The sequence below is a fragment of the Chiloscyllium plagiosum genome, unplaced genomic scaffold, assembly GCF_037043375.1.
Source record: "Chiloscyllium plagiosum isolate Xiang-an unplaced genomic scaffold, Cpla_swu_hap1 HiC_scaffold_8, whole genome shotgun sequence".
Taxonomy (NCBI): domain Eukaryota; kingdom Metazoa; phylum Chordata; class Chondrichthyes; order Orectolobiformes; family Hemiscylliidae; genus Chiloscyllium; species Chiloscyllium plagiosum.
The window spans coordinates 44,020,495-44,043,434 of record NW_028270146.1 but is presented as its reverse complement, the minus strand read 5'-3'; the positions used below and the strand labels follow the sequence as shown (position 1 = coordinate 44,043,434).

The window sequence follows — 22,940 nt, the reverse complement described above, 5'->3', positions numbered from 1 at the left end:
CAAAGATTCTGTGATAAATAGGCAGAGAATGGTGACACATTTCTGCAGGCAGTCGAATTTGAGAATGTCCCACAGTCCCTTGCAGTTGACAGATATAGACGTAGGCCTAGGCCTTTGTGAGATTGGAGAAAGCCGTAGATAGACGTCACTGCTGTGGCTAGACTCAAATAACCTCAGAAGAAAGTCTTGCATTGAGCCACTCAGCCTGTTGACCAGAAAACACCAAGACTGGTTCGATCAGAAAATCCAGGATCTGCAAGGGCAAGGTCTTCCTGAGCTGATGGCTCTGCCAAACCTTGAGTGAGAAAAAACAAACTGACTGACAACTGAGTGTTGAGGTGAAACAGAAAACCCTAAAAATAGCTGTCCTTCTAAGTGATAGAGATCACAGGTTTGGAAGGTGCTGGCGCAGGACCCTTGGTGAGTAGGATCTTGTAGAATGTATACAATGGCAGCAGTATGTGTGAAGTTTTAGCTCCGTTTATTGTGAGTCCATGTTAACTTTAGCCTTATTTAAAGTTTGGGGATAGCTTGGAGGCCGTCCAGCCAGCAACAAGGCAGATTATCACAAAGGTCTTGGGAATGCAGAATGGGGAATAAGTGACTGCAGTGGCCCAAATTATGTTCGTGGAGCTTGGAGGAATATGAATCATTGTATATCTTTGCGCCAGTGGTGACAGCTTCTACAGAGTAAAGCTTTGAGTGATAGTGATAGAGACACAGAATCAGAACCTTCGGATAAACTCATACATGCCAACCAAGTATCATAAATAAATATAGCCCCATTTGCCAGCATTTGGCCCATATCTCTTTAAGCCCTTCCTACTCCTATATCGATCCTGATGCCTTTTGAATGCTGTAATTGTACCAGCCTCCACCACTTTCCCTGGCAACTCCTTTCGTACTTGCACCACCCTCTGTGTGAAACCTTTGCCCCTTAGATCCCTGAGCTGATGGCTCTGCCAACCTATGCCATCTTGTTTTGGACTTCCCTACCCAGGGAAAAGACCTTTTATATAGTTATCCTATCTATGCCCCTCGTGATTTTATAAACCTCTATAAGTTCACCCCTCAATCTCCGACACTCCAGGGAAAATAGCCCCAGTCTATTCAGCCTCTCTGTAAAGCTCAAACCCTCTAATCCTGTCAAAACCCTTGTAAATCTTTTCTGAACTCTTTCAAGTTTCACAACATCATCCTTTCTATAGCAGGGAGACCAGAATTGCACTACAATAGATTCCGTGCTTAGTGGGGCATGATAGGTCTCCAGTCTATGATAAATAGATGAGGCTGTTAGCTGAGCTGGACAGTAATGTTAGTTGTTTAGTGTCACATTGTCTGATTTGATTTTAGCACCTGTACCACCCTGTTCCTACTGATTCAAGGATATTCTGCATTTGTGTAACAGCTGCTGTGCTCTTCCAGCACCACTGATCCAGAATCTGGTTTCCAGCATCTGCAGTCATTGTTTTTACCAGCTGATTGGAACTGCCCATCAAACAGAGAAATCTGCAGCCCTTACATTTGCCATAATATTCATAACTTTTTAAGATTTTGATTTTAGGAAGTCAATTTAAAATGATCTTTTTCAATAGAAGATCTTTGATGGATAGTAACCTTATCTCTCTCTCTCTCGATTCTTCTTTTGTTCATATCGATAAAATCTTTCAAGTTCTATTGAATAGAATATAAGGTGTTGGTGGCTGTGCATCTTGATTTATTCTTCCTATCCTATTTCTGAATCCTCTTGCCTCATACCTTTAAACAACATGAAATTGAGGTGATCAGGTATACTTTTGAACTCTTGTTGGATGTGAGTGTCGCTAGTAAAGCCTCCATTTGTTGCCCATCCCTTGGTGCCTTCCAGAAGTTGGTAGTTACTCTTGAATTGCTCCAGTCTGTCTGATGTAGGATTTCCCGCGCGCGCACACACATGCTGTTGCTGTTGCACAGAGAACCATAAATTGTCATTCCTTCTAAGCCAGGATGCTTGTGGCTTGAAGAGTTACTTGCAGGTGCTGGTATTACTATGTATGATTCCCTATTGGATAATTGTGAGATAACCACTGCTTAAATAATTTAATATAAATATATATTTCTGTACTTTGTTCAGAAACCCATATATAAGTGATGATGAAGATCAAGATGATATTGATCTGGATGAAGATGTTCAAAATGAACAAGCAAAGGCCAAAAAGAAAAAGGATAAAAAGAAACAGCAAAAGAAAATGCTACAAAAAAGCAGACCAGTGTTAGTGGATGTGGATCTTAGTCTGTCTGCTTATGCTAATGCAAAAAAGTAAGTATTCACAAAGAAAACCTAATATATCTGTGATAGTTGGGTGCTTTCTCATAAATGGAATATATACACATAGTTGTTTTAACTTTAAATCTGCATAGAATACAAATTCAAAATTTAAATTTGATGTCTATAATTAAGCTATAATTGCGAAAAATGATTTTCCACTTAAATAATTTCTTGATTGTTATTGAAATCACAGAATATTTCTTTAGTAAAAGTGGTGTAAGTGGAAAAACCTCTGTACCTTACTGTTTATGGTTGCTTAGACTTTAATTTCTGTTTGAAGAAATCAACAGAATTTTGAATTATGTTCTAAGGAATTGTAGAACACTGAATTATTGAACAATGATAACTTGAACATTTTTTAATTTGTTCATGGGATATGGATCTTGTTGGTTAGGTTAGCATTTATTATCTATCCCTAATTACCCTGGAGAGGGTTCTGGTTAGCTGCCTCCTTGAACTGCTGTTGTCCTTGGCATTCTGGCAATACTACAGAGGACGTGTACTTCAGAGTTTGCTGCACTCCTAGCAAATCTGTACCAGTACAATACAACACTGGCATTTACCCACCAATGTGGAAAATTGCCCAGGTATGTTCGATACACACAAAGCAGGACAAATCTGACCTAGCCAATCACTGCACTATTAGCCTACTCTCGATCAGCATTAGGTGATGAAAGGTGTCGACAATTGTGCTTTCAAGCATCATTGGCTGAGCAGTAACCAGTTCAGTGATGCTCTCTTTGTGTTATGTCAGGGGCACTCGGTTCCTGACCTCATTACAGCTTTGGTTCAAACATGGACACAGGAGCTGAATTTCAGATGTGAGGTGAAAGAGAGAGCCCTGAGATCAAAGCCACAGTTGACAAAGTGTGGCATCAAAGAGTTGGAGCAAAACAGAGGTAAGTGGGAGTCAGGGGAAATCCATTTGCTGGTTGGAGTTATGCCTAGCACAAAGAAAGATGTTTGTGGTTCCTATAATGCGGTGACCAGAACTGTATGCAATACTCCAAATGCAGCATGATCTCATGGTTCCAAAACTTAATCCCTCTACCAATAAAAGCTAACACTCTGTATGCCTTCTTAACAACCCTATCAACCTGGGTGTTAACTTTCATGGATCTATGTACCTGGACACTGAGATCTCTCTGCTCATCTACACGACCAAGAATCTTACAATTAACCCAGTACTCTGCATTCCTGTTACTCCTTCCAAAGTGAATCACCTCACACTTTTCTGGATTAAACTCCATTTGCAACCCCTCAGCCCAGCTCTGCAGCTTATCTGTGTCTGTCTGTAACCTACAACATCCTTCGTCACTATCCGCAACTCTACCAGTCTTGGTGTTATCCGCAAATGTATTAATTCATCCTTCTCTGCACTCATCCTGGTCATTTATAAGAATGATGAATAACAGTGGACCAAAATAGATCCTTGTGGTACCCCACCAGTAACTGAACTCCAGGATGAATGTTTCCCATCAACCACACCCTCTGTCTTCTTTCAGCTCGTCAATTTCTGATCCAAACTGCTAAATCACCCATAATCCCATGCCTCTGTATTTTGTGCAATAGCCTACCTTATCAAACACCTTACTGAAATACATATACATCACATCAACTGCTTTACCCTCCTCCATCTGTTTGGTCACCTTCTCAAAGAACAAAATCAGGTTTATGAGGCACGATCTACCCTTCACAAAACAGTGTTGACTATCCCTAATCAACTTATTCCTTTCTAGATGATTAGAAATCCTATCTCTTATAACCCTTTCCAACATTTTACCCACAACCAAAGTAAGGCTCAAAGGTCTATAATTTCCAGGGTTGTCTCTATTCCCCTTCTTGAACAAGGGAACAGCATTTGCTATCCTCCAGTCTTCTGGCACTATTCCTGTAGACAATGACGACATAAAGATCAAAGAAAAGGCTCCGCAATCTCCTCCATGGCTTCCCAGAAAATCCTAGGATAAATCCCATCTGGCCCAGGGGACTTATCTATTTTTTACACTTGCCAGAATTGCTAACACCTCCTCCTTTTGCATCTCAATTCCATCTAGTCTAGTAGCCTGTATCTCCATATTCTCCTCGACCATATTGTCTTTTTCTAGTGTGCATACTGACGAAAAGTATTCATTTAGTACTTTCCCTATCTCTCCCGACTTCATGTGCAACTTCCCACTGCTATGCTTGATTGGACCTAATTTTACTCGAAATCATTCTTTTATTCCTAATTTACCTACAGAAAGCCTTAGGGTTTTCCTTGATCCTATCCACCAACGACTTCTATCGCCAAGAGACTTTGGAGTACCGGTTCATAACTCCTTGAAAGTGGAGTTGCAGGTAGATAGAATAATGAAGAAGGCGTTTGGTTTGCTTTCCTTTATTGGTCAGAGCACTGCAATTCTGGTCTCCTTCCTATTGGAAAGATGTTGTGAAATTTGAAAAGAATCAGAAAAGATTTACAAGGATGTTGCCAGGGTTGAAGGATTTGAGTTATTGGAAAAGGTTGAACAGGCTGGGGCTGTTTTCCCTGGAGTGTTGGAGGCTGAGGGGTGTCCTTATAGAGATTTATAAGATCATGAGGGGCATGGATAGGATAAACAGACTAAGTCTTTTCTCTGGAATGGGGGAGTCCAGAACTAGAGGGCATAGGTTTAGGGTGAGATGGGAAAGATATAAAAGAGACCTAAGGGGCAACTTTTTCACAGAGGGTGATACATATATGGAATGAGCTGCCAGAGGAAGTGATGGAGGCTAGTATGATTGCAACATTTAAAAGGCATCTGGAAAGATATATGAATAGGAAGGGTTTGGAGGGACATGGGCCGTGTGCTGGCAAGTGAGACTAGATTGGGTTGGGATATCTGGTAGGTACGGATGGATTGGACCGAAGGGTCTGTTTCTGTGCTGTACATCTCTATGACTTCTCATGTCCCCTCCAGGCTCACCTTAGCTCTGTTTTTAGGTCTTTCCTGGCTAACTTTTAACTCTCAAGCATCCTAACTGAGCCATCACATCTCATCCTAACATGAGCCTTATTCTTCCTCTTGACAAGAGATTAAACTTCCTTAGTAAACCACGGCTCCCACTCTCAACAACTTCCTTCCTGCCTGACCGGTACATACCTATCAAGGACATGCAGTAGCTGATCCTTGAGTAAGCTCCACATTTCGACTCTGTCCATCCCCTACATTTTCCTTCCCCAACCCATGCATCCAAAATCTTGCCTAATCGCATTGTAATTGCCTTTCCCCCAGCTATATCTTTTGCCCTTTCCATCACTAAAGTAAACACAACCGAATTATGGTCACTATCACCAAAGTGCTCACCTACCTCCAAATCTAACACCTGGCTGGGTGCATTACCCAGTACCAAATCTAACGTGGCCTCGCCCTTTTTTGGCCTGTTTTACATACTATGTCAAGAAACCCTCCTGCCCACACTGGATAAAAACTGACCCATTTAAAGTACTTGAGCTGTACTATTCCCAGTTAATATTTGGAAAGTTAAAATCCCCCATAACAACTGCCCTGTCACATTCACTCCTATTGAGGATCATCTTTGCTATCCTATCCTCTACCTCTCTGGAACTATTTGGAAGCCTATAGAAAACCCTCAACAGGGTAACTTCGTCTTTCCTGTTTCGAATCTCAGCCCATATTACCTCAGTAGACGAGTCCTCAAATGTCCTTTCTGCAACAGTGCCGTGCTACCCCTCTTTTACCATTTTCTCTGTTCTTACAGAAACATCTAAATCCGGGTTTCTGCAATAACCAATCCTGTTCCTGCTCTACCCTTCAGGGTAGTGACCTAGGCCCAACCATATACAGCTGCTTCACCTGTGACCTTCCTTCCATCATAAGGTTAGAAATGAGGATGTTTGCTGATGACTATATGATGTTCAGCACTGGTAGTGACTTCTCAAATGCTGAAACCATCCATGTCTAAATGCAGCAAGACCTGGACATTATCCAGGTTTGGGCTGACAAGTGGCAAGTAACATTCACGTAGGTGTCAGGCAACATTAATCTCCAACAGGGAGAATCTAGCCATCACCTTTTGACATTCTGTGGCATTACCTTCACTGAATCCCCACTATTAACATCCTAGAGATTACAATTAACCGGAAACTGAACTGGACTTAGGAGCTAAATAATGTGGCTACATGAGCAGGTCAGAGACTAGGAATAGTGCAGTGAGAGACAATTCACTTCCTGATTTCCCAAAGCCTCAAGTCAGGAGTCTGGTGGAATACTCTCCATTTGTCTCGAGTGAAGCTTCAATAACACTCAAAACTTGTCATGAGCTTGATCAAAACAGCCCACTTGATTGGGAGCACATTCACAAACATCCACTCCCTCTACCACTGATGCTCAGTAGTAACAGTGTATGCTATTTACAAGATGTACTGCAGAAATTCTCCAAGGGTCCTTAGGTAGCACCTTCCAACCTACAACCAACTTACTATTAGGAAAGGCAAGGGCAGCAGATACATGGGAACACCACCACCTGCAACTTGCCCTCCGCTGCAAGCTGTCCTGATCAATGTTCCCTCTAAGTTGCACATGTGAGCAGCCACTGCAACTGTCCATAGGTCGCTTGGTTCCAGTAGTCATTGCTGCGCATGGACCTCCAAGGTCATGCAGAAGAAAAACAATCAGCACGAACCCCCTTATCCTGATTCGGAAATATTACTGATCCTTTACTGTCACTGGATCAAAATCCTGGAACTTCCTTCTTAACAGCATTGTGGATGTAATTTAGCAAATGGGCCGTGGCATTTCAAGAAGGCAGCTCACCACCACCACCTCAATGGCAACTAGGGATGGGCGATAAATGCTAGCCCAACCAGTGCAGCCCATAACTCATGAATAAATAAATGAGTTGCAAGGAGCAGTGGTTGAATTCTTTCTTCTCAGACATTATTACTGCCTGACATTTGTGTCACTTGATGTTACTTGCAACTTGTCAGCCCAAGCTTGGATGTTGTCCACATATTACTGCAATTGGACATGGATTGCTTTAGTATCTGAGGAGTCATGAATAGTGTTGAATATTGTGCAATGATCTGTAACCATTTATTTCTGACCTTGTGGTGGAGGGAAGGTCCTTGATGATGGATACTTGGCCCTAGAGCACCACCCAGTGGAGATCCTGCATAAATATCTTGGGATTGAGATGATTGACTTCCAACAACCACCAATGTACATCTCTATGACTCTATTTGTACTAGGTATGAGTCCAACCAGTAGAGAGTTTTCCCCTGACTCTCATTGGCTCTAGTTTTGTTCGGGTTCCTTGATGTCATTTATGTGCTACCTTGATTTCAACATAGTCACTCTCACCGTGGTTCAGGAGGTCAGCTGTTTTGTCCATGTTTGTACCAAGGCAGTAATGAGGTCAGGTGCTTTTTTTTTATTCCGCATCCCTAATTGCCCAGAGAGCAATTATGGATTAACCACATTGCCATAGGTCTGCAGTCAATTGTTAAGCAAGATCAGCTAAGGAAGACAGATTTCCTTTCCTAAAAGACACACATGAACTAGATGGGTTTTTACGACAATCGACATTGCTTACATGTTCACCATTAAACTAGCTTTTTAATTCCAGATTCTACTGAATTAAAATTTCACCATCTGCCATGTTGGGATTTGAACCCACTTTCCCAGAAAATTCATCTGGATTACTAGTCCACTGATATTTCTACTTTACCACTACCTCCTAGTTAGCAGTGTTATAGCTGTACTGAACATTTTTGTTTGAGGTGTGACTTGTTCCGGAACGCAGGTCTTCAGTGTTGCTGCCGGAATGTTTTCAGTGTCCAATAACTTGTGTAGTATAACATGATGTCACAGAGTCAATCAAATTGGTTGGTGACTGGCACCTGTGCTGCCCTGCAACCTCTGAAGGAGGCCAAAATGGATGAACTGCTTAGCCCTCTGGACTCGATATCGAGTTCAATAATTTTAGGATCTGAAATCTTCCATGTCTTAGCCCCCTATCCTATACACTAGGCCTTTTTATTACATAGTCTGCCATTATACACTACCTATCGTTAGCCGCCAACAGTCTCCATTAACAGCTATTCATTCTCCCAGCCAGATCGTTAGTGGTTCCTTTGTCCAAATGTTCTTTTTTTTTGGGCTCTATCCACACTCCTTGCTCCCTCCCCCCACCATATCTTCTGCATATAAACCAACATTTCCTAGCTACCATTAGTTCTGAGGAAGGTTTGCCAAATGCAAAACGTTAACTTTGATTTCTCTTCACAAATGCTGCCAGACCTGAGCTTTTCCAGCAACTTCAGTTTTTGTTTCTGATCTACTTAACACATCTGGTTGGTGGGGATGTTGGAGGCAAATATTTTAGCCTTACCTATTGTATTGATGAGCTGGGCTCCTAATAATTGGGAAAGGGGAAAATTGTGGAGCCGCCTCCTGTTATTTACTTAACTTATCACCGTTCATAATTGGATGTGGCAAAACTACAGAGCTTACATTTGTTTTTTTTTTATGTGGAATGGCTCAGTTCTGTCTATTGCATGCTGCCCTACCAGTTGACAAACAAGTGGACCTGTGCCACATCTTCATTAGGTTATCACCTCATTTTTGGATATACTTAGTTTGCCTTTCTGCATTCTTCATTGAATTAAAGTTGATCTCCCATCTGGAAGGTAATGGTAGCATTGGAAACATGTCAGGCCATTGGTTTGCTTCTGGCCATGATTCCACTGCTTTTGGTTGCTCACTGCCTAATGGATGGTCAGTCTTGAATTCCTAGATCTGCCAAAGTGTGTCACACTTAGCACATTTATAGAGTCACACAATACGTTGAAACATATTCAAAATGTGACAATGGTATTTTGTCTCCACAATGATTATGTGGTGGTCATTATCAGTTATACTGTTATGGACAGATGCATTTGCCAAGGAAGGTTGATGAGGAGACATACTCAGTCCAGCAGCATTGCCCTTTAGGCTTGGCCAGCTCAGGTAGCAGTGGTTCTACTGCGTTGATGTTGGGGATGCAGACTCAAGATTCCACACATTACTTTTTGAGCCCTTGTCACCCTTGGTGCTTCATTCAAATAATGCCGTGTGGTAGGTATTGAGTCATGAATCATCAGCATGAAGGGGTGGGAGGTAGGGGCTGATGTTAATTAGTAGGATGATTCCTTATCCATGTTTGATCTGATGGGGCCCTGAGGCAATGTTGAAGAATTCCAGCTAACTCCATCCTGTTTGTATACTTTTGTGCCTGGCACCTCTGGTTGGTATGACTTGCTAATTATATGCATCATTATCAAAGGATTGTGATGGTTGGAACATTGTCACCGTCACAAAATCACATCTTGTAGACAATGTCAAGCTGTAGCTCAACTTGTTTGTGTGACAGTTCTCTCAATTTTGACATAAGCCCCAGATATAGTAAGGAAGGCCTTTGCTAGATAGGCAGAGTTTGGTTAGCTATTGTTATTTCTGGTGCCTCAGTAAATGCCTGTTGGTCGGTCTTATTTAATTTCTTTCCTTAGACTTTATAACAGTTTGATACACTTGAAAGACTTGCCAGGTCATTTCAGAAAGCATTTAAGACCCACTCACATTGCTGTGGGTCTGATTAGGCCAGAACAGGTAAGGGCATGAGTGAATCAGATGTGGTTTTGGCAACAAAAACGTGCTTTTTCTGATATCACTGATTTTTAAACATTGAAATCATAATTCACCGTATGCCGTGGTGGGATTCAAAACTTCATGTCCCCAGTAGATAAGCCTGATGCTCTCAGTTACTAGTCCATTTACATTACTATTGTGTCATTGCCTTCTGAAGTGTGAAGCTTGATTTTACTCTTTCTGAAGTGTCGCAATGTACATTAAATATACAAGAAACTTCAATTTTCTGTCAATTTCTCTTCTGCCTCAAAGTTCCCATTTTCCCAACATTTTCAAAAAAAGGTTAATATTTTTTCTCAGTTAGTATAACTTGGTTGGGATTCTGACACTAATGGTCAAATTCATTACCAAGATGTGTGAATGATTTATTAACCTGGATTGTAATCGTAATGGTTATTCTGAATTGCTCATGACTTCAGTTTTCAAGCTAAGACTGATGCAGCAAAAATAGTGCACTGTCAGCCTGTTTTGCATACTGTTTCATTGAACTGCTGGGGCTACGAAATTGTAGTTTGAAAAACAGATTTCATCGTAGCTGTATGTAGGGTTAATGTAATTATAATAATAGAAGAATATAGTTATAAAAAAATAATCCGGTAGTAAAAAAAGAAAATAGCATCATATTGTTGTAATATCTGTTGTTTTGATGTTCACTTCTTGCTGGTTAACAGATGTTGAATATGTTAACACTAGTTTTATGTTTCAAATGATATTCTGGTGCAGATATTATGATCACAAAAGGCATGCAGCAAAGAAGGAACAGAAGACAGTTGAAGCTGCAGAAAAAGTAAGAAATATTCCACATTGAAAGAGAAGTGATAGCACTGATATCATTAATGAAGAAAGGTGGTCTGTGATGCTGCTTTCCTGGGATTTGGTATATGTGTGTGTCCTGTCACTTCTAATTAATTTCTCCCTCATTGTGTCTAGAGCAGCAGTATGAAAAGCAGGAAGCAGAGAATGCAAACAAATTTCTATCTTGATTTTAGAAAGTTATATTTAACACCTGTAATTCTCTTCATTTTTGTCAGGTCTGGATTTCACTGGGCCTGAACCTTTTTTGTTTGGGTGCTGGCGGTTCATTCCCAGGCCTCTACCAATTTTGGGTTGGCCATGTGGTTTGTGCAAGTAGCCAAATGAAAAGATCAGTTCTGATTTGTTTGTATGGTAGGAAGGTGTCTTCAAATGCCAGCATCTGTGAATAAGAAATCAAATTAGGGTGGAAAAAGATTTTATTTTTATTTCTGATTTATGTAGCATATTAGTACCAGAGAATTTAATTTTGGCCTCAAGTGGATATCATTTATTTACCCCTAATTGTTGTATAAACATCTCGCTCCTTTTTTAAATGTTAGGATATTCTGAGATAACCTCTTGATTTTAGCAAATGCTTCTATGTTTGTGGAGTATCTAAAAGAGACGTTACCCAGAATCTTGTCTGTCTCATTAATTTCCTTTTTGGGATTCTAATATGAAACGTTCATTGTTTTAAAATTTATTTTTGATTTCCTTAAGTTCTCTACTTGCACTTTTGACTTAAAATGACTATGTTAAATTGGTTTTCTTTCAACAAAAATCTTTATTAATGTATTAATTTCCTTTTAGGCATTTAAATCAGCGGAGAAAAAGACAAAAAGAACATTAAAAGAAGTTCAAACTGTTATTACAATTCAGAAGGCAAGAAAAGTATATTGGTGGGTTGTGTGATATTTGTTATAGATATTTTTAATTGACCTGGTCAGACACATCATGACCCATCTCTACAGCAGCTGTGAATTGAACCCAGGCCTTTTGACCAAGAGATAGGAACACGTTCATTATTCTAAAAGAGCTTAATATTTATTATTTGAATATGGAATAAGTTCCTTCTAATAAGTCTGTAACTTGAGAGTTTGATAATCCATTTAAATGAGTTAGAGTACAATAGTAGTTCTGATTAAGAAGAAACATAAATTGCTGGAGGAACTCAGCAGTTCTGGCAGCATCGGTGGAAAGAAAGCAAAATTAAGGTTTTGGATCCTGTAACCCTTACTCAGAATTGGTTGTAGATAGGAAAAGGTTGGTTATATATGTTTAAGGTGGGAAGGAGGGAGGAATAAACAACAGGTGAAGATGAAGCTCAAAGAGAGGGAACAGCAATTGGGCAGACAAAGAAATGAGTAATGGTCAGCCTGGAAGAATTAGTAGTTGCTCATGGGAACCATTTGTAGTTGACAGTGGGTTGGTTACAGTAGCTGCATTTGTGATGGCGGGCTGGTAACTGGGGGTGAGTAAACAACATGGAAGAAGGCTCTAGGGGCATAATATTACTGAACTCCTAAATTGTGTCCAAAGGCTGCAGAGCCCCCAAGCAGAAAATGAGCTTTGCTGGAGCATTACAGCAAAACTGAGACAGATGTCCAGGGAACATGGTGGTGTATTGAAGTGGTAGACAACTGGAAGTTCAGAGACATTTTTTGCAGACAGATTGTAGCTGTTCTGCAAAGTCATTACCCAGTCTGAATTTCGTTTCCCCAATGTAGAGGGGACCACATTGTGAGCAGTGAGCACAGTAGACAGATTGTGCAAAGTGCAGGTAAATTGCTGCTTCACCTGGAAGATGTGCCTGGTGCCTTCAACATACTACTGTGTCCCCTGGTCAACATGTCTGTCTCAGGCTTGCTGCAGTGCTCAGCACAAGCTGGAAAAACAGTATCTCATTTTCAGCAATCTTCAGGACTCAGTATAGAGTTCAATAATTGTAGGGCCTCAGTACCTCTTCCAAGTCCTTCGCCCAACTCCCGCACACCAGGCCTTGTGATCACACAGGCTGCTTCCACCATCAACTTGTCAGCTATTAATTGTCCTCATTAGCAGCTATTGATTCTTCCAGGCTGAGCATTACCCTTCCTTTGTCCAGCTGCTGTTCTCTCTCTTTCTCAGCACCATCTTCATCTATTGTTTACTCCTCCTTCTACACCTACTCCAGCTTTCTAGAAAAACTCTGAGGCAGATGTCACTCATTTATGAAATCTATGTAATGCAGGTGTCCATTATCTGAAGGAGCAGGAGAATTGATGTTTCGGGCATAAGCCCTTCTTCAGGAATGAGGAAAGTTTGTCCAGCAGGCTAAGATAAAAGGTAGGGAGCAGGGACTTGGGGGAGGGGCATTGGAAATGCGATAGGTGGAAGGAGGTTAAGGTGAGGGTGATAGGCCAGAGTGGGGTTGGAGGAGAGGTCAGGAAGAAGATTGCAGGTTAGGAAGGCGGTGCGGAGTTCGAGGGTTGGGACTGAGACAAGGTGGGGGGAGGGGAAATGAGGAAACTGGAGAAATCTGAGTTCATCCCTTGTGGTTGGAGGGTTCCTAGGCGGAAGATGAGGCGCCCTTCCACCAGCCGTCGTGTTGCTATGGTCTGGCAATGGAGGAGTCCAAGGACCTGCATGTCCTTGATGGAGTGGGAGGGGGAGTTGAAGTGTTGAGTTGGTTGGGTTGGTTGGTCCGGGTGTCCCAGAGGTGTTCTCTGAAACGTTCTGCAAGTAGGCGGCCTGTCTCCCCAATATAGAGGAGGCCACATCGGGTGCAGCGGATGCAGTAAATGATGTGTGAGGAGGTGCAGGTGAATTTGTGGCGGATATGGAAGGATCTCTTGGGGCCTTGGAGGGAAGGGAGGGGGGGAGGTGTGGGCGCAAGTTTTGCATTTCTTGCGGTTGCAGGGGAAGGTGCCGGGAGTGGAGGTTGGGTTGGTGGGGGGGTGGGGTGTGGAACTGACGAGGGAGTCACGGAGGGAGTGGTCTTTTCGGAACGCTGATAGGGGAGGGGAGGGAAATATATCCCTGGTGGTGGGGTCCGTTTGGAGGTGGCAGAAATGGCGATGGATGATATGATGTATATGGAGGTTGGTGGGGTAGTAGTTGAAGACCAGTGGGGTTCTGTCCCGGTGGCGATTGGAGGAGCGGGAAGTGGAGGAGATGCGGTGGAGAGCATCGTCGATCATGTCTGGGGGGAAATTGTGGTCTTTGAAGAAGGAGGCCATCTGGGTTGTTCGGTATTGGAACTGGTCCTCCTGGGAGCAGATGCAGCGGAATCGGGAATATGGGATGGCGTTTTTACAGGGGGCAGGGTGGGAGGAGGTGTAGTCTAGGTAGCTGTGGGAGTCGGTCGGTTTATAGTAAATGTCCGTGTTGATTCGGTCGCCCGAGATAGAAATGGAGAGGTCTAGGAAGGGGAGGGAGGAGTCTGAGACGGAGTAGGTAAGTTTGAGGTCGGGGTGGAAGGTGTTGGTAAAGTGGATGAATTGTTCAAGCTCCTAGTGGGAGCACGAGGCAGCGCTGATACAGTCATCGATGTAGTGGAGGAAAAGGTGGGAGGTGGTGCCAGTGTAGCTGCGGAAGATGGATTGTTCCACATATCCTACGAAGAGGCAGGCATAGCTGGGGCCCATGTGAGTGCCCATGGCTACTCCTTTGGTTTGGAGGAAGTGGGAGGATTGGAAAGAGAAGTTGTTCAGGGTGAGGACCAGTTCAGTCAGTCGAAGGAGGGTGTCAGTGGAAGGGTAAATAGCCATGGGCACCCGCATGGCCTCCTTCTTCAAAGACCGCAATTTCCCCCCAGACGTGATTGACGATGGTCTCCACCGCATCTCCTCCACTTCCTGCTCCTCCGCCCTTGAGCCTCGGCCCTCAAATCGCCACCAGGACAGAACCCCACTGGTCCTCACCTACCACCCTACCAACCTCCATATACATCATATCATCCGTCGTCATTTCTGCCACCTCCAAACGGACCCCACCACCAGGGATATATTTCCCTCCCCTCCCCTATCAGCGTTCCAAAAAGACAACTCCCTCCGTGACTCCCTCGTCAGGTCCACACCCCCACCAACCCAACCTCCACTCCCGTCACCTTAGCCTGCAACCACAAGAAATGCAAAACTTGCGCCCACACCTCCCCCCCTCCCTTCCCTCCAAGGCCCCAAGAGATCCTTCCATATCCACATAAATTCACCTGCACCTCCTCACACATCATTTACTGCATCCGCTGCACCCGATGTGGCCTCCTCTATATTGGGGAGACAGGCCGCCTACTTGCGGAACGTTTCAGAGAACACCTCTGGGACACCCGGACCAACCAACCCAACCACCCTGTGGCTCAACACTTCAACTCCCCCTCCCACTCCATCAAGGACATGCAGGTCCTTGGACTCCTCCATTGCCAGACCATAGCAACACGACAGCTGGCGGAAGGGCGCCTCATCTTCCGCCTAGGAACTCTCCAACCACAAGGGATGAACTCAGATTTCTCCAGTTTCCTCATTTCCCCTCCCCCCACCTTGTCTCAGTCCCACCCCTCGAACTCCGCACCAGCTTCCTAACTTGCAATCTTCTTCCTGACCTCTCCGCCCCCACCCCCACTCTGGTCTATCACCCTCACCTTAACCTCCTTCCACCTATCGCATTTCCAATGCCCCTCCCCCAAGTCCCTCCTCCCTACCTTTTATCTTAGCCTGCTTGGCACACTCTCCTCATTCCTGAAGAAGGGCTCATGCCCTAAATGTTGATTCTCCTGCTCCTTGGATGCTGCCTGACCTGCTGCGCTTTTCCAGCATCACATTTTCAGCTCTGATCTCCAGCATCTGCAGTCCTCACTTTCTCCATTATCTGAAACCAGGCCAAGTAAAGGGAACTTTGTTCTGAAACGAGACTTGATAAATGTTTAATGCCAATGCCAATACCAACAGCATTAAACAAGAATCCAATTTTTCATCAAAATCAGTTTTTCTCATGCATTGAATTGATCTCTTCTCGTTTTTTTCATTTTCTCTTTCCTGTAAGAAGGTACTGGATTCTCCCAATAACAGCTTTGCTAAGATCAGGAGGTGGCTGTGATGAAAATACCAGTGCAAGCTGCATCCTTTAACATATTGCTTTATGTACTGAAGCAATATGATAACTCCCATTCAAAACACTTTAAATAAAGCACACTTTCCTCACCCTGCTAGAAGATGTAATATCAAGCCATTGGTAGATTTTAGGACAGTTTTGTGCTTGTATGAGGTGTGAAGTTAAGCTTCCATCTGTATTTTATTAAGAATACATGCAGTCACCGTGCAACAGGTCTTTATCTTGCAAATTTGGACTAGCTTCAAGCCTCAGAGAAATGAAAACACAATCTGCTTGCACGCTACACTATCAAATAGCTGAAGGATTTTTCTGTACTCCAATAAATTGCAGTCTGTAACATAAATCACTAAGTATAAATTTGCAACTTCTTAATGCATGTTTTGTTGAATAAGGTGTAGCTAGGATTTTAAGCAGCATTTTAAGTCTGTAATCACTACAATACAGCTTTATAGGCCCTGCAAAGCTAATTTTATGTTAAAATATCAGATTTCTCTATTATCATAATTGGCATAATAACTATGCTTCGTAGTGATTGAACGCTTGTCCTGTTTAATGGCATCAAATTGTTGCTGAAGGTCACCTTGATTTGGCATGAATTAAACCTGGCATAAAGAAAAGGAAATCCACTCCACAGAGATTGCTTATCTTTTGTGGCAGGATCAGGATCAGGATCAGGAGCAAGTTGTGCAAGATCCAGGCCAGTGCATTACTTGATTGGATGTTGGTGAAAAGTACACATACCAGTCATCTGTTTAAAGTATTTTGAAATTGAATTTGATTTCAGTGCATTTATTAAAACAGCAGTTTTTTAATCCATTCTGAATCTTGTGCTTTTTGTATCAACTTCTGTCAACTTCTAATATTCTAATGCATTTATGAAGGTATATTTAATTTCGATGATTGAAGCATTTTTAACAAATTTGTAGCGAATCTTATTAACTGAAGGATTTGTAAGATTTGCTGCTAGCTTATCAGTTTGTCTGTTTAAATGGCCAATTTTATCATTTGGAGTTTGAGCTATAGGGAGGGGCTGAATAGGCTGGGGTTTCTTTTCCCTAGAGTGTTGGAGGCTGAGGGGTGACCTCAGAGAGGTTTACAAAATCATGAGAGGCATGGATAGGGTAGAGGATGAAGGTGAGAGGAGAAAGATTTAAAAGAGACCTGAGGGGTAACTCTTTTCATACAGAGCGTGATGCATGTGTGGAATGAGCCACCTGAGGAGATGGTGGAAGCAGTTACGGTTGCAGCATTTAAAAGGCATCTGGATGGGTATGAGAATAGGAAGGGTTTGAAGGGATATGGGCCAAATGCTGACAAAAGGGACTTGATCAGTTTAGGAAATCTGGTCAGCGTGGAAGAGTTGGACTGAAGGGTCTGTTTCCACTCTGTACAGCTGTATGATTCTATGACTCAATTCAAATTATTACTGACTTTTATTTTCTTTGTTAGGTTTGAGAAGTTCTTGTGGTTTATCAGCAGTGAAAACTACCTCGTTATAGCTGGTCGAGACCAGCAACAAAATGAGTTGATTGTCAAACGGTATCTTAAATCAGGTTTGTTTGTACTGTTGCTTCCTTTTTCCAAAGGTTATTGTTTATTGCATCTACATTTATTAGTGTGCAATTCACTGGGGTTGGTGCCTGATGCAAAGTCATCAGGGAATAGAGATATGTTGTTGAAACTCTGCCAAATATCTGCTAGAAAAGTAGTAGCCTGCATTTTAGTCAAACCTCATTCATCCAAAAATTGAATCTCCCGCCAAACTATCCTATTTTGTTACCTAGTTGAATAGATTATCAGGCAATGATATTTTTCTTAACCTAACTTATAAGTTTATATATTGCGAGTTCCCATTATAATTATTTGATTCTGCTTGGTAAAAACAACAACTTGCAAATCATTCCCAAGCACTTCACAACAATGTTACCAATAAATTTAACAAGTCATGCTTGGATATGATGAAAGTGAATGGAAGATTTAGAATTCTTCATATTTGTATTTGATGTAAGGAATTTCAACTTGAAAGTCATTGAGTATGTAGAGGGTGAAAAATGTGGGATTATCCAGGAAAGTATTAGAGTGATCACAAAGGTATATGTTATGGAGTAATTCACAGGAAAAGAGAGGCAGAGAAGTTTACAGAGGATTTCAGAGCTCAGGATTTGGGCACCTGAAGACATGGAATCCCAATAGTAGGGTAAGAGGCGTTACACGTGAGTTAGATATCAGAATTGGAGGAACACAAGGAGAGTATTTCTGCAGATTGGAGGTCTGTGACCAGTGATGTTTCATAGGAATCAGTGCTAGGTCCGCTGTTGTTTGTCATTTATATAAATTGTTACGATGCAGAAGTCAAACCACTCTACTAATTAAAACTAAAACACCCTAAAAGCTCGCCTTGCCTTGTAATCTGCTAACAGTGTGAGTGAGTGAAAGAAAACCCCATTGTTTAAAGAAACTAAACAGAAACTATTAATAAATCTAAGCTACCTTTTCTTAACTAATCACTATCTGACCCACAATTCTACAAAAATGCTGCTGCAATAACACAATTATTAAACATTAAATCAACTTAATCTCTCAAAGTCCATACAGTCTCTTATGCAGTCTTCCTCCCAGTTTTCCAAATCTGCTGTCTTTTCCCTGGGTCGTCTTCTATGAATTTTTTTTACTGGAAAAGGTATGTTTAATAGATGATGCCTTCTGAGAGGTTTCTTTAAAGAGTTTTGAGAGCCATTTTCAGATGACGTGCTCTCCAGTTCGATATGCAGTTAGCTCTGACTAATTTCAAAGTGCCGTTCCTTTTTTACTCCCAACAACGTACCTTTTCGTTGGTCCAATGTTGTCAATACAGTAAATTCAAATTCAATTGAGTTTTTGTATCCTGGGTATAATTTAAATTAATTGATTAAATTCAAATCCGGTTGTCCTAACATCAAAACACAACCCCAAGCTGATTATTACATTTTATCAATTCTCAACACTCTCCAGCTGTCTGCTAGACACAGACATGTGCTGTCACAATCTCTCAGCTCAGAGAAACGGTTTCTGTCTTAAACTGACTGTATGCTCTTTTGACTTTGTAACAAAATGATTTGGATATGAATTTGGGAAGCATGGTTAATAAGTTTGTGGATGATACCAAGATTGGTGGTATTGTCGACAGTAAAGAAGGTTATCTAAGATTGCAAAGGAATCTTGATCAGTTGGGCCAATGACAGATAAGAGTTTATTTTGGATTATTGCATTTTGGCAAGCTGAACAAGGGCAGGGCTTATACAATTAATGGAAGGACCCTAGGTGCTATAGTCGAACAGATCACCAAGGGGACAGGTCTTGGAAAGTTGTGTCACAGGTGGACAGGGTGGTAAAGAAGACATTTAACATAGAGTCATGGAAACATACAGCACGGAATCAGACCCTTCGGTCCAACGCATCCATGCTGACCAGATATCCCAACTCAATCTAGTCCCACCTGCCAGCACCCGGACCATATCCCTCCAAACCCTTCCTATTCATATACCCATCCAAATGCCTTTTGAATGTTGCAGTTGTACCAGCCCTCACTACTTCCTCTGGCAGCTCATTCCATACACGTACCACACTGTGTGAGAATGTTGCCCCTTAGGTCTCTTTTATATCTTCCCCTCTCACCCTAAACCTATGCCCTCTAGTTCTGGAATCCCCAACCCCAGGGAAAAGACTTTGTTTATTTATCCTATCCATGCCCCTCATAATTTTGTAAACCTCTATAAGGTCACCCCTCAGCCTCCGACGCTCCAGAGAAAACAGCCCCAGCTTGTTCAGGCTCTCCCTGTAGCTCAGATTCTCTAACCCTGGCAACATCCTTGTAAATCTTTTCTGAACCCTTTCAAGTTTCACAACATCTTTCCAATAGGAAGGAGACCAGGATTGCACGCAATATTCCAACAGTGGCCTAACCAATGTCCCTGTACAGCCGCAACATGACCTCCCAACTCCTGTACTCAATACTGAAAGCATACCAAACGCCACCTTCACTATCCTGCAACTCCACTTTCAAGGAGCTATGAACCTGCACTCCAAGGTCTCTTTGTTCAGCAACACTCCCTAGGACCTTACATTAGGTGTATAAATCCTGCTAAGATTTGCTTTCCCAAAATGCAGCACCTCTCATTTATCTGAATTAAATTCCATCTGCCACTTCTCAGCCCATTGGCCCATCTGGTCCAGATCCTGCTGTAATCTGAGGTAACCCTCTTCGCTGTCCACTACACCTCCAATTTTAGTGTCATCAGCAAACTTACTAACTGTATGCCTTATGCTCGCATCCAAATATTTATGTAAATGACAAAAAGTAGAGGGCCCAGCACCAATCCTTATGGCACTCCACTGGTCACAGGCCTCCAGTCTGATAAACTACCCTCCACCACCACCCTCTGTCTTCTACCTTTGAGCCAGTTCTGTATCCAAATGGCTAGTTCTCCCTCTATCCCATGAGATCTAACCTTGCTAATCAGTCTCCCATGGGTAACCTTGTCGAAAGCCTTACTGAAGTCCATATAGATCACATCTACTGCTCTGCCCTCATCAATCCTCTTTGTTACTTCTTCAAAAAACTCAATCAAGTTTGTGAGACATGATTTCCCATGCACAAAGCCATGTTGACTATCCCGAATCAGTCCTTGCCTTTCCAAATACATGTACATCCTGTCCCTCAGGATTCCCTCCAACAATTTGTCCACCACCGATGTCAGGCTCGCTGGTCAATAATTCCCTGGCTTGTCCTTACCACCCTTCTTAAAGAGTGGCACCATGTTTGCCAACCTCCAGTCTTCTGGCACCTCACCTGTGACTATCGATGATACAACTATCTCAGCAAGAGGCCCAGCAATCACTTCCTTAGCTTCCCACAGAGTTCTCGGGTACACCTGATCAGGTCCTGGGGATTTATCCACTTTTAACCATTTCAAGACATCCAGCACTTCCTCCTCTGTAATATGGACATTTTTCAAGATGTCACCATCTATTTCCCTACATGCTATATCTTCCATGTCCTTTTCCACAGTGAATACTGATGCAAAATACTCATTTAATATCTCCCCCATTTTCTGCGGCTCCACACAAAGACCATTGGGATGTCATGTTACAATTGTACAGGATGCTGGTGAGACCACTTGTGGAATACTGTATTCAGTTCTGGTTGCCCGGCTATAGGAGGGATATTATTAAATTAAAGAGAGTTCAGCAAAATTTACCAGGGTATTGCTGGGACTGGAGAGTTTGAGTTATAAGGAGAGGTTAGGTAAGCTGGGCTATTTTTACTGGAGCATAGAAGGTTGAGGTTTTATAGAGGTTTTTAAAATCATGAGGAGCATGGATAAAGTGAATAGCCAGGGTATTGTTCGTAGGGTGGCAAGTTCAAAACTAGCGTGCATATTTTTAAGGTGAGAGAAGAAAGATAGATTTAAAAGGGATATGAGGGGGCGACGTTTTCGCACACAAGGTCGTTCATATGTGGAATGACTGCCTGAGGAAGTGGTAGATGAAGGTACAGTTGAATATTTAAAAGACATTTGGACAGGTACATGAATAGGCAGGTTTTAGAGAGAACTGAGCCAAACAGCCCAAAATGGGAATTTAGTTTAGTTTAGGAAATGTGGTCAGCATAGATGAGCTGAACCAAAGGGTCTGTTTCCATGTTGTATGGTTTTATGACAAGAACTGGGAAGGTTGTAGAGCTGAGGATGTTAGAAAGTGGGAGGGTAGGGTCATGGAGGGAAGTTGAGAATTTTAACATCAGGATGTAGCCGAACCAGCAGTCATTGTAGGTCATTGAGCAGATTAATGGACAACAGAAGCTTGGTGGGACTTAAAATTTGGGTAGCAAAGTTTCAAATGAATTCAAGTATATTTAGTGAAGTCGATATACAACAAAGGCATGGATAATGCAGGGATAGAGACAAGTAGATGTGGACAGAGACAATCGAAAGTGGATGGCTTGGGAGGTTTGTTGGTTACAGAAGAGGTTATTGGGCTGGAAACTTATCTCTGGATCAAATAGAAAACTAGTTTGTGAAATGTGGCTTAGTCTGAGCCAGGGAGGGATTAGAACACAGAAGAGTACAGCACAGAACAGGCCCTTCAGCCCACGATGTTGTGCTGACCATTGATCCTCATGTAAGGTAAACCTAATGTATGAACCCTCAACTTTCTGTGACTATATGCATGTCCAGCAGTCTCTTAAATATCCCCAATGACCTCGCTTCCACAACTGCTGCTGGCAACGCATTCCATGCTCTCTCAACTCTCTGCATAAAAAGACCGCCTCTGATATCCCCTCTATACTTTCTGCCAAACAGCTTAAAACTAAGACCCCTCGTGTTAACAGTTTCTGCCCTGGGAAAAAGTCTCAGGCTATCAACTCTATCTATACCTCTCATTATCTTGTACACCTCAATTAGATCCCCTCTCTTCCTTTTTTCCAATGAAAAAAGTCCGAGCTCAGTCAACCTCTCTTCGTAAGATAAGCCCTCCATTCCAGGCAGCATCCTGGTAAACCTCCTCTGAACCCTCTCCAAAGCATCCACATCTTTCCTGTAATAGGGTGACCAGAACTGGACACAGTATTCCAAATGTGGTCTAACCAAAGTTTTATAGAGCTGCAACAAGATCTCATAGCTCTTAAACTCAATCCCCCTGTTAATGAAAACCAAAACACCATATGCTTTCTTAACAATCCTGTCCACTTGGCAAATCGAAGTAGTGCCTACTTACACCAGTAAAAAGTATTAGTATTTAAAATACTATGAGAACTATTTATGTGCTACTTGTGCAAAGAAAAGAGGTGGACGGGGTAGGAATTGGTTCTCTACATAAATTGTTCATGGTTTAGGAGATGTGAACAATGTTTTTAAAAAAAACTGCAGAGAAATTATTTCCATGACTCAGTCTTCTGATAACCTTGAAGGTTCTCAAGGATAGTTCTGCTCTTGTGCACTTTGTGAAATATCCTGCCAGTAAAAAAGAATGTGTTGCGGTGCCAAATAAACACAGTAAATATGAGTGAATGGGATGGAATGGTGTTATTAGCAGGATACAGC

The 22,940-nt window shown here is 42.3% G+C and overlaps 1 protein-coding gene across 3 annotated transcripts in view; it reads left to right on the top strand.

Moving 5' to 3' along the window:
• nemf (nuclear export mediator factor) overlaps positions 1 to 22,940 on the top strand; it is a 132,777-nt gene that overhangs the window by 63,264 nt on the left and 46,573 nt on the right. For all 3 annotated transcript variants that reach the window (XM_087989746.1, XM_043697353.2, XM_087989747.1), the window contains exons 14-17: positions 2,114 to 2,299; positions 10,702 to 10,765; positions 11,584 to 11,672; positions 17,308 to 17,411. In XM_087989746.1, coding sequence (XP_087845872.1) covers positions 2,114 to 2,299; positions 10,702 to 10,765; positions 11,584 to 11,672; positions 17,308 to 17,411 — 443 coding nt within the window. The remainder of the gene's footprint in view (positions 1 to 2,113; positions 2,300 to 10,701; positions 10,766 to 11,583; positions 11,673 to 17,307; positions 17,412 to 22,940) is intronic.